Below are 12,451 nucleotides of genomic sequence, written 5' to 3' on the forward strand. Positions count from 1 at the left end.
GACGCAGGGCCGGTTACCGAGATTGGCAGAGTGAAGTTTTCCGATTGTTATAGCTCCAGAAAGTGTTGTTGCCAGGGAATAGTGTTGTTGCCAGGGAATTATTCCATTCACTAGGTGCCGCTGAATGGAGAGCAGTCCTTGACGTGCTTTGCTCAAGCGCAAACCCCGAGAGTCGAACTTACGCAGCGTGATCTTGAGCCAGGCGCGTAACCACTGTGCTAACGGGGCTCGTCCATATAAGGACGACATTTTGCTAAAGTAAAGTCAAATTAGCAAAGTCTGGCAAGCGTAAGTCTCTCATTGAAACCTTTATTTTATAATGCACGAGAAGTAAAAGTGTGTGCCAGTTCTTTTTAATGTTTTTCGACTGTAATTCTTGTATGCTTTCAGGTTCTGTTTATTAAATGATGTGATATTTTGTTGATGTCGGATCTAATTTTCTGGAGCTATAGTGATTGCTTCGCAAGATTTTTTTATTTTGAATAACTTTGTATGATAAAGTTTATAGAAAAAGCAGTTGGGGTTTAATTAAAAGAACTACATAATATAATAATATGAAATTACGTAAACAAACAGCATGCTCTGCTTTGCAGCAGAACTTTTTTCTCTCCATATTTGCACAAATTACAGCTGAAATTGAAGATTTGTTCAGTTGTAACATATCATGCATCTTTGTCATTTTCGAAGGTGTAGCCGATTTGTCGTCGAGACCTGCTGATTATGTCGGCGATTTGAATACTCATTTCAGGGGTTGCACTCGGACACTCAGTTAGACCTGAACAAACAAAAATAAATTTTCCGATTTATCTCGGTGTTACGGACAATTTTCATATCAAACGTCACATAGAGCCGTTGTCTACTAAACCTGACGTCTTACGTCATGGACTGTTGCTAGAAAATAGCAAAGATTACATCATCGTTAAATCTTTAATTACTTGAACAGGTGTAAGCCAAACTTGAGCAGGTGTGAGCCAGGCTTGAACAGGTGTGAGCCAAACTTGAACAGCTGCTTGAATAGCTTATCATTGCTTATCATTATTACGTCACAGTAACTGCCTACGTGCGTTTGAAATATCGCAATTTATTCTCGTCATTCTTAAAACTGTTACTTGAGAGTTGGTCGAATATTTAACTGTTTGCTTAGTGCTTGCCAGCTGGACGAATTTCCGTCTTTATCCAAGTAATTTGTTTTGTAGTGACAAGTTTAGTGGTGCATCGCGTTGCACTCCAGTTTCGACGGCCAGTGGGCTATTTTTTACAGAAATAGCCTACAATTCTTAAATAGACGTTTCAGAAGAGTGTTTCTTTTCGGTCATTACATACAGACGAACGGATCCGGGATCTCATGTTACAATTTTCCCACGAAGAGATTATGGTTTACCGTTGTGACCATAAAAAATAAAGACGTGGTTTGTTAGTTGGTAGGCCAAGAAGCACTTAAAGCACAATCGGAATAAAAAACATGTAAAGTAAAAATGGAAATATCCAAAATAAAACTTCGTCACCAAACTGTTTGTTAAAATATTCTTTTAACTTCACCAATGACTCAAACAGATGTGTAGTGTGATGAAATAATTAAAAAAAAAATGGAGAATGCCACACTAAATTGGCAAATTCAAATTTATTAGAGGTTTCGCCACACAAGTGTGACTTTATCAGTAAACAATATTGTTTAAATAGAAATTAGTCTATATTTCTGTTTCAGTAAGGTTATTTGCTGATGAAGCCACACTTTACTTGTATAGCAAAAGCTCTAATTAAGTTGAATATGCCATTTAGTGTAGTTAGTTACTCTCAGCTTTTTTTCAATGTAAATCTAAAAAATATAGAAGAATTGAATAACAGATTATACGCTAGCCTTCTTTTTGTTCAATTAGATTTACAGTTTGATTTTCAAAATAACTGAATTATTAAACACGCACAGAATCGATTTCGTAGTTTAAACTCGCTTCTGGCAAAAAGAGAGAGCTTGCAGTTCTGATATGTACAATGTACATACTGTGCTTCCAGGGAAGTTGCTGGTATTGCTGAAGAAGGTAGGTAGCTTACAGCAACCTCGTGTAGTGTCAAGTGCTAGCGCGTTGTGACACTAAAAAGTTACCATTCCCTTGTAATGAATTCCACAAAACTCACAGATATTATATATCTTTGATAAAGCAAAAATCACTCAAGTAGGATACGGTATCGTTAAAGTATAAGCAGACCGGTTTTGGCTTTCATTTAAAATATATTTACCTTTCAAGATGCAATCTCTTACTTCCGTTGCTTCGTACATGAAACCCACACTGTTTCGAAAGACAAACTTGTCTTTGGGTACAGAAGGTAAATCAAAGTCATAAGTTTCTGTTTTACCATAATCAATACACACCTCCAGCTTGGTTGGGCACCACAGAGGAAAGCAAACCTTGAAAAAAAAAAAACTTTTTCAACCTAGTGGTTCCAAATTCCAATCCTGGGGTCCACGGACGTTTTGGGTATCGGTAAAGTTTTTATAACTTAGAGGATATTGAATAAATTGTTGAGTGTAGAAAAAGTGTTCATATTTAAGTAATGAAACTAAAAAAACGTCAAAGTTTGTAGGTAGCCTAGCCTACACACTCCGCTTTTTTAACTTCAAATCTGCTTCAAACGTTTGAAGTGTGCTGACTTTTTTAATCAGTGTTAAATTTTTAAGTTCAGGGGTGTACACTGTACAGCAGGCTTTACAGACTAATATCTTAGAAAAAAGTTTATGACTGCAAAAGGTTAAGTTAAGAACCTTTGCTTCAGAAGAAAGCTTCTCCGTTTGGCAAAGTTAACAAATTCTCTTGACAGTGCTCTCGACCGTAAAGTCTTATTGACGTCAAAATGCTTAAATGCAGCCAAACTTACAGCACTTATCAACCTACGGACGAAATATTTCGTTCTTTAGAAGCATATACAGTATAGCCTAGGCGTACTGCTATAGTTAGTTTTGCTGTAGTTAAAGTAATAAATGTGGTTAACTATTGTACCATAATCAGATGTGATCGCATTCAAAAGAGATACAGGGCCAATCAATAACGGCTGACTTTGTAAACAAGACATGCTGAGAGCAAAAGTTTCATACAAGACCACAAATTGCACATTATATTTTCTAATATTCGTTATTACACTGTACTGGTAGCAATGAACCAGACTTACAAAGTTGTTAAATGTTAAACAAGGAATAAACTTACCCTGATAGTGCCTTTGGTTCCTGAAACCAAACCTTCGTTGGCCATGTTAGCCAAAATAGAGGTGGTACAAACAGCTGTTCGATCGTTGGAGTATCGAAGAAAGGTGTGACATTGCGTATCAACGCCGGTCTGAGAAGCAAAAGAAACATTATGTAAGATGGTATGTAGAACGCATATTGCACGGGATGCACTTTGTAACGACATATATGCAGTTTTTTGTAACAAAATAAAATTGTCAAAATTTTCTGGGGAAACCGGCGCACCTCAAAAGATAAAACTTAACCACATCAGACCGACTTTGGTTTGTCGTATCCTTACTTGCAATGCTCATCAGGCAACTTAGGTTTATATTTTATCCATTTTCTAGACCGCTACTAATCTCATCTTTAATGTAGGCTAGGCTACGCCTTACAAACGTGTCGTGGTTCTGCACTAACACAGAAATACAAATCTGTCAACGTGTGCAGTGTGTAAATCTATTTAAGCCATAAAAACGCATTTTCGCTTACAAGATAATTCGTGATAGTATTTATGAAAAAAAAAACTAAAATGAGCACCATAATGGAAATTACAAACTAGGTCTACTTTTCTTATTGTTAGACTGCATAGGCTACTAATGGCCATCAAATGACCCTTTTTATCTAGGTAAGCCCACCTCTTTCAGCAATGTGCCTGAAGCCTTCACTTCCAATGGTGCTTCGTCAAACACAAATTGAGCAAATTGAATGGGATAGACACCTAAAAAACAAACAAGTAAACGACTAATGAATAACTTTAACACGAGTCAGTTATAGACAATAGCAAGATGTAGGCTGCATAGCCGAGTGGTGAGAACACTGGAACGGCAATCGAAAGGGCGCCGGTTCGACACCACTCAAGAGCATGCGGCTGTGTCTGTGGCAGAACACTTGAAGGCATGCCTGAAGGTGGACACGAAGATTGGCTTCCTTGCCTTCCCGTCCACTTAATCTAAATCTTCAACCACCGGGTGTAAGCCTGGATACGACAAACAATAACAAGATGCACATTATGTAGGTTATTGTAGTATCAAAACTTGATGGTGAATTAAGTTTTGCTGTGAAAGAAAGGGCAAGAAAAGCAATCTTTGTACACGCTTTTTCACGCCACAGAGTTGTGCAGCCCAGTGTGCAAGCAAATAACAATAGGCAGTTAAACAACTCGATAAGCGTTTCTTAGTCGTCTGAAGAAACTTGTTGAAAAACCTAACTCTTTTAAACGTGATCTCAGTTTACGTATGTAATGTGCATAGACTTTGCAAATTAGCAAAGAATTCCAGCAGACAGCAGCAACAAAAGCTGGATAGCTGGGACTACAGCATGGAAACAATGGACAAAAACCTACCTCTATCAAGTACAGCTCCTCCAGCTTGATCTTTCTCACGAACTCGTGGGGGAAGAACAGTGCTGTATTCACCGAACTGCGCTTGAACATTAGTGACTTCTCCAATAACACCAGATTTCAACAAGTCTTTCAGCTTTTTATATGCGGGGAAGAAACGGCTCCATAAACCCTGTACAAAAGAAAGTCTTGGGCAATCTATTTCTTCGCGAGCACAGTGTGGATAAGAAACAAGTAGCGTGGCGTCTAAGTTCTGTAAGGACAAGGGGCACGTGCCCCACAGTCCCAGTTAATAGATAAAAGTTCGATTTTTTCGATCGAAAATTGCCTAACGTTAAATTTTCATGCCAAAAAAGAGTTGTGGTTCTGGAGATCCTTCCTCAATCAAATGAGTCGCTCTACTGCAATAGACCTTCATGTAATGAAACATAGACGAAGAAATCGGTGTCGAAAAGCGAAACGAAATAATTTTTAAAACCGAAAAAAGTGTTGGTCCCGAAAAAAGTGTGGTAAACTATTTAAAGTTTTGGACTTTTGAAACCTCACAAAATTAAATTAACGATCTTATTATGACCTAATTTTCACCCAAAATTATAAATAATTTGGTGAATATCGATAAGAAAATTAATCAACTGATTGGAGAGCAACAAAAACTTTCATTTGTTTTCTTACCTCCATGAGAAAACGCTTTTGTGCTTTTGCAATAGCAAATAGAGCTTTGGTGTCAGCAAGAGTCGCACAAAGCGGTTTCTCACAAAGCACATGCTTCCCTGCTTCAAGCATCATCTTACTCAGCTCGAAGTGTCCCGTATGTATTGCACCAACATACACAACGTCTAAAAATACACGGAAGGTAGATTTGAGGTCGACTACCGAAGAGTTCCTATTTTTTCCCACTACAAGTAGATTGATATCTTCACTGGTAGTCTAAGCCTACAAAAACAGTTAGGCCTATGTAGTGAATATATTATAACCTTTTTTATAACATTGTGCAGGACGCAATACTCAGGCTAGTCAGTGCTTCTCAAACTTTTTCAGCTTGTGGCACATTAGAAAAAATATAAAACGCACGCGGCACACTTACAAAAGAAGAAAAGTTGCTTTAAAAAAAATATTTTCACGTTTCAATGCGATGGATGTGCTTGTTTATATCAATATAAGCTTCGACTGAAACGAGGTTGCATTGTTGACAAACACAATACCCGAATTTCATCGTCAATTTCAAGCAGTCTCTCTCGTTTACAACTTTTAATTTCAGTCAAAACAGAAAAGCCATGTTCACATAGATGCAAATGGCAATATAATTTTGATTGCTTTTGAACGGATCATGAAATAGAATTTGGAAGCAGACAGCCAAAACGCATCCAAGTTTTTTTGTGGAAACAGCGTTTGAAAAAATGGGTCGTTTCGTAAATTAATGAGCTGTTCTTCTTCTGCAGAAAGATTGCTTGATTCATTGCTTCCAAATGGTGGGAAGTAATGTTAGCAATAGCTAACAAAGCAGCCCAATAGTGACGTGGCAATTACCCTGCTGTATCGGCAATGCCATAATTGGTTTCATTGTCACATGTGCTTATTTATCATCTATTGAAGGAGTTAAAGCGCTTTTAAGTAGCATGCTTGTCTGAATGGCTTATTTTAAATATTTATACAGTTCTTTTCCAAAATTTCAAAAAGATTCGCGGCACACTTGAGAATCTGTGGCGGCATACTAGTGTGCCGCGGCACACTGTTTGAGAATCACTGGGCTAGATTATGCAAGTGAAACATAGCCTACAATTTTGCATGATAATTTGTAACGTATCGTAACTGGATTCCTTCGACCTACAGTCCTACACCATCGGACAATCTCCCTGTTTTTTGCAGGCATCCAATCAGCTGAGCTTCGTCGCGAAGAAGCCTCTTTCCTGTCTCTTTCTCCCCGTGCTATGAACCCCAACCACTTGTTCCACAAGTTTCTATGGGTCTGTAAGCCAGCAACTACGGCGACTGAAATAGAGACACCCATTTGTACGGGCCGCACAACTCTTGGTGAAAACCGCTGAAAACCAATCCATCAGTGAGGCTACCTGGACGGACCACCAATGAAGCTCGGAGTGAAAGAAAAACTCTTCAAGACTCCAAAGTTTCATCCAACGTCGGCCCCCACCCAACCGGAATGCATTTGCCAAGGAAGGCCTGAGTGCGGCTCAATCGCGTGCGCACTGGCGTCGGACTATTCTGCTGTAACATGCACAAATGGGGGATGGCTCCATCCGCGATCTGTAAGTGTGGCAAAAAGGAACAAACCGCTGACCACACCATCTGCAATTGCGCCATTTATCATGCACCAAATGGTGTGCGTGGTCTGCGTGAACTGGATGACGAATCAATTTAGTGGCTGCCAAATACCTGCCCGAACATCTAGATTCTAGACCGAGTCGCCGTCACTGCGCAAGAGTGGTAAAAGGCAGAGCCTTTCGACCCCTGGAGTGGCGAAGAAGGTTCACACAAAGAAGATTTGTAACGTCACTTTCCATTACAATTTAAAAAACATGTACGGTATCCTTTCCAAAAGAGAAAAACAAAGTCAGTTAATGCGGAACTTCTGGCAACAGTTGTGACGAAAATACCATAACGTAGACTCCAAGTGGGCTACAAGCAGGCCAGGCTTTGCGTTTCGTTTTCTAGGAGCGAGTGTTTTCTTTTGTCAAAAACCCCTGGTCAAAAAAGTTACTAGTGATACTGTATAATAAACTTCTTCGTGTATTTTGTAGCCTAATATAACCTACTTAACCAAGGCATGCACTTTTAAATAGCAACGTTAGCTGCAAAAGTTCTTACCGATATCAGGATCAGTAGCTAAGTCCTTATAAGCAGAGGAAGATTTTGGTATGGAATGCTTTGCTGCAAAAGATTTCGCATTCTCGATGTTACGAGCGGCGACCGCAATAATCTGAAAGTTGGTTGTTATTGGTTAAAGCAGTATGTAGGCGACTTAAAAGTTAACGATCTAGATTCTAGAATCTGTTGGAAGTTCACCTTCATGCACCCATTTAAGCGTCTTATACCAGCCGCATGCTCTTAGCGGTGTCGTTCGAGTGCCGTACAATGGCTTTCATCACTTGATTGTAGAGCCAACAATCTACTTATTGGATGGAAATAGACTCATTTTTAGATTTCTGGAGGAATGCTCATGCTGTGTGTATAGGCATATCTTCTGTTTTAGTAAACATTTTCTAATTTTTGTTAGTAGGCTACGTTGTTATGATGAGTCTTAAAAAAAACGCTCCCAAAAATAGTAGGCTATCAAACTGTTTTGAAAGCTATTGCCACTTTAAAACCCGCCGTACGGTAGCGACTTTTCTGGTAAAAATGACGCTCTAAAAAATAAAATCAGTTCATCCCACAAGTGTAGTGTAGGTGTAGTTTATACCACAAGCCACAACAGCAACCTTAAAACCATAGCAATCAATTGTTACATTTTTTTCTTACTTTGTGTTCAGTTTTCGGCAAAGCATTTAGAGACACAACGAAGTCATTGGAGATTTTACCAGCACAACAAATACCCCATCTAAGCAATTCACCTTTCATTTTTGACAATAGAACTGATCGATAAGCTAATGACTAAACAACTGAAATGTAAAATTATATGATGTAAAACTAATAATAACATTTTGTCGTAGCCTAGCCATAGGCAAGCTTACGCCATGATGGTTGAAAAAGATGAATTTAAATTAAGTGGAAGGGAAGGAACTGTTCACCTCCAGGCTTACCAAGCAATACCTAGCCAACCATTTTTTTTGCTCAGATCTGGTCAGATTAGTACACGATCTGGTGAAACCCTGGACCAGATAAAGTGGCTGTCTGGAAAAGTATCCTGCCAATGGCACAGCTGCATGGTGCATGCGTTTGAACAGTGTCGAATCGATGCAATATCGAGTGTTGTTCGAAACTTCTCAATAGCCTACTCGATTTTGTTGCCGCTTTCCGACAATAATAATAACATTTATCATTTTGCTCATTCCTGAATTGACAGCTAACCACTCGGCAGCAGTGGCCGAGTGGTTAGCGCGTTGGGCTCGCAGTCGAGAGCCTGCATGTTCGACTCCAGCCACCCGCACTTGCTGTTGTTTCTCTGGGCAAGAAACTTTACGATAATTGCCTCTACCCAGTGATCGATTTCGAGTAATGGGTAGTACCAAATTTAAGTCATAAGTAAAGTAGACAACCGGAAACAGACATTGCAGTCGGCTGCAGCGTGGGTCAGGTGTACGTCGGAAGGCGTACACCGATGCATAGCGCTCAAGTCCGTTTTCCCGCAATGCAGGATAAAGATAATAAAACAAAACAAACGTTTGTTGCTACTTCACTTCACTTTCACGTTACACATTTCTCAGTTTAGCTCTTTAGATTTATTCTACCAATTGAGCCAGCAAGACTCACAACGTCTTCATGTCAAAACAAACCCTCAATTTATTTCAGTTAAAAGTTACTGCGACTTTATTCTAAAATCTAAAAGTAGTTGTTACTTTGTTGAAATCATACCGAACATCTTCATCTGCACAAGCTAATACATACTGTAGGCCTATTGCACAAACGAATTTTCCTGAAACTTTCCAGATTGCCAAAAATAAGAATTAATCAGTAACTAGAGAATGTTTAGAGAGTTAGTTTATTCGGTCGTAAAAATCTGCTTAGTCACCAAAGAGTTTTGCGTTAATAATTAGAGATGTCCCTTACGTATTGAACACCGCAACACCCATTAATTGTAAAAATATTAAATGGCTGAGAAAAAGGAAGACGTTGCGAAATTTAACTTTGGGAAATAAGGCAATTTTGTGCTTTCGTTTTGTTCAAACAACTTCTCTATTAGCAAAATATATTCTTTTTACATTAAATAAATGTTTAGACACGTTAAATCAATAACAAATTTAGTGGAAACTTTTGAGAACGTGGCTTTCGAAAAACAAGAAAAATAAATGTAATTTTGTGAAACATTGTCTTACTCAACTGTTAGTTGTCATTAACGTTGAGTTTTAGACTAATCAGGCTATCCTGTAAAGCTGCTTTTCATCTTAAAATAAATCGTCAAACATGATTAGCCTATGACACAGATTTTCTATGATACAAACTTTAAACTACTATTATACATCATCATAAAGCTTTGGTAAAGAGTTTGCTTTGTTGAACCGTACAGATATATTTCTCTATTATACATCACTGACACAAGTCCGGTTACCACCAGTAAGGTTTTCGCTTGTTGAAGTGTTTAAAACCTTTAAAGTTTAAAGTAATCATCTGAGAACAAAGATTCCAACAGTGAATCATCAAATGACTTTATATCAAGGCGTTTAAGTTGGAGAAGTTATCCCCACAATAGGTACGTGTTTGGTCGAATAATCTCCCCCAATAGTTGTCAGTCGAGCGCCCGACTTTGTGCACAAAGAAACCGCAAGATCAAGCAACGTTGGTTCGGATCTCGCGGTGTGCGCTTGAGTCACGCATTTCATGGACTGCTCTCCATGCAGTGACATCCAGTGCAGTGCTTCCCAACCAGCAGAATTGAAAGGGGGTCCAAGGGGTATTTTTGGAACCGGGATGATTTCAGGGGATTACAACCTTTACAAGGGGCCCAAAAGCTTGAAAAAACGTCGCGTATTCTTTGGGCGTACTGTCTTTTACTAAAAAGTGTCTTTCGGGGCTCGATGATCTCATTGGTTGGTAGGCCAACTACACCCAAATTTTCTTCTCAAAGGCCCAGTTCCCAACCACTAGGTCGCAAGCTATATCGAAAGGTTACAGTTTACTATAACACGAGAAATTGTTGCATTATATCTACGTACCAATTATGCAGCAATTAAAATTGCACATTTTGTTGTGCTAACAATTTCAGTGCCCCTACGTCAGTGCTACTCAAACTTTTTTATGCCGTGTACCGGCTGAGCACCTTCCATCCCTTGGCGTCCCGGTCAATTTGCGAAAAAAAGACAAGAGCAAAGTCATTATTACTTTTGTAACAAATACACAAAAAAACAAGTAAAGAAACACTTTTATTAATGGTCTTTCGAATTTTGATGCGAGGTGTGCGCTTGCTCATTTGCAACCAGCTTATCCAATTGCGGTTCGATGGAAGACAATGCTACTCGAAGAGGAGCATGGATATCCAACGCGTTTCTGTGTTTTCCCTTTAAACAGCTCATGGTAGAAAAGCCGGCTTCACATAGATATGTAGAAGGGAATGGAAGCAGTGTTTTAATAGCCATGGTACACAGTCTCGGATATTCTGCTTTTATTTTGACCCAGAAGCTTGCAAGGGAGTTTGATTCAAAAGATTTTCGCAAACCTTCATCAGCAGATAGATCCAATAATTTATCTTTTAAATCGACACTTATATTTAACCCTTCTACGTTTACTGTTGGTGCAAATGGGTTTCGAATCCATTTATTTCCTCTTCGTGGATCTTTTTGTTCCGGAAAATAATGTTGAATACGTTCCACCAAATTTGACAAATGTTCTGTGGTAGTATCTTGAACACATTTTACGTCCAAATTGTCTCCAGCATCGTCAATAACAGTAGCTAACTTAGGAAACATGTCGTAACAATTTTTCGAGACTCGAATCTTCCATGCTTTCAGCTTTCATTGCATGCCGCATCAATTTTATCTGCTGTTGCAAAAAGTGAAGCATGTTTTCCTTGCATTGAAGTGTTAAGGCCATTCATAATAACGAAAATGTCAGTTATGTAAACTAGCAAAGCAAGCCATTGTTCATCTAGAAATAGCTTCGCCCAATCTGGCTTTCTGTCACGTAAAAATACTGCCAGTTTGTTTCGTAGCTCATATACGCGTGATAAAACTTTCCCTCGACAGCCAACGCAAACTAGAATGAAATAATAGTTGCCTGTGATCTGCTTGCATATCGTCGCATAAAAGGGCAAATAGTCTTGAATTAACTGCACTTCCTTTGATATAATTAACAATTTTTACGACCTCGCAAAGCACATCATTTAACTTCGTTGACAATTTCTTGGTTGCAAGACTTTCCCTATGAGTTATTATATAGACGTTCTGATCAACATAAAACAAATTACTCAATTTACAATTTCTCCTAACTGACCGCGTACCAGCAGCCAATAGCTCGCGTACAGGCACCGGTACGCGTACCGGCGTTTGAGTAGCACTGCCCTACGTCTTGCAAAGTGTAGCCTAAGTAGGGTGTTACGCAGATTTGAAACTTGTTAAATTCGGATAAATAGTAGCAAAGATGTCATTTGTGCAATTGTTACTCTCATGTCCTATGAGCTGCATTATGGGCTACTGGCTAAACCGGGGTGTGTCACTTCCCGCATAAACTCATCAAACTCTCTGAATACAGCACTCTCAAGACTGCGCTCTCTGCACCACCATCTCCTACGGCTACGTCTAAAAGTAGATCTTACTTTATTTTGGCTCTACGCAAGCAAGGAACAGCCTACTTCTTCGGTCGTTAGACCACTAAGCATGCGACAACTCAGCAAGTACATTTCAGCTACTGCCAAGTCAGCAAATGAGATTTACTTGCTCAGTTCGGACTTGCTTGGTCATCGCTTGTTAAACTGATTTTGCTGACTAGTGTGACACGCCAAGCTTTGACTTGCTCAGTTTCATCCTTTGTAAACTTCTGCCACTTGCTAAAATGTTGCTGGCTCAGTTGTCACTTGCTCAACTGCCATATGCTCAGTTTACAACTATTGACTTGTAGTAGACTCCTACAGTCCTACTCTTCAGTCTTCACTATCAGAGCACGCCTTCAAATCTCTCGTGGCTGTCGCTGTGAGTAAGTAAATCAAAAGCAATGAACAGACTGAAAAAGGACAACAGCAATATTTTGTTGCGTGTGAGCTTGTTTCCTGTTAAAGTTAAACCTTCAATTGA

General features: G+C 39.2%; 1 protein-coding gene across 2 annotated transcripts; it reads right to left on the bottom strand.

Moving 5' to 3' along the window:
* Window positions 1-498: 498 nt before the first annotated feature.
* Window positions 499-12,451, bottom strand: LOC145770604 (trans-1,2-dihydrobenzene-1,2-diol dehydrogenase-like). Of its 2 annotated transcripts, none has more exons than XM_082582292.1 (8): window positions 12,095-12,451; window positions 7,380-7,491; window positions 5,229-5,392; window positions 4,560-4,728; window positions 3,853-3,935; window positions 3,198-3,326; window positions 2,236-2,404; window positions 499-775 (listed from the first exon to the last, which is right to left on the bottom strand). In XM_082582292.1, the coding sequence occupies exons 1-8, from the start codon at window positions 12,119-12,121 to the stop codon at window positions 663-665; spliced, it is 966 nt and encodes a 321-aa protein (XP_082438418.1). In that variant the 5' UTR covers window positions 12,122-12,451; the 3' UTR covers window positions 499-662. The 2 variants fall into 2 exon arrangements, with proteins under 2 accessions (XP_082438418.1, XP_082438417.1); XM_082582291.1 differs by lacking the exon at window positions 12,095-12,451 and adding an exon at window positions 8,031-8,191.

The sequence above is a fragment of the Aplidium turbinatum genome, chromosome 5, assembly GCF_918807975.1.
Source record: "Aplidium turbinatum chromosome 5, kaAplTurb1.1, whole genome shotgun sequence".
NCBI classification, from domain to species: domain Eukaryota; kingdom Metazoa; phylum Chordata; class Ascidiacea; order Aplousobranchia; family Polyclinidae; genus Aplidium; species Aplidium turbinatum.

Excerpts from the sequence above, each read along its gene's own strand:
- LOC145770604 (XM_082582291.1), bottom strand. The coding sequence starts at position 8,129 with ATGAAAGGTGAATTGCTTAGATGGGGTATTTGTTGTGCTGGTAAAATC. Across the intron at positions 5,393-7,379 it reads AGCTACTGATCCTGATATCG|ACGTTGTGTATGTTGGTGCA; the intron begins GTAAGAACTTTT and ends GTGTATTTTTAG. Across the intron at positions 4,729-5,228 it reads AAAAGCGTTTTCTCATGGAG|GGTTTATGGAGCCGTTTCTT; the intron begins GTAAGAAAACAA and ends TCTTTTGTACAG.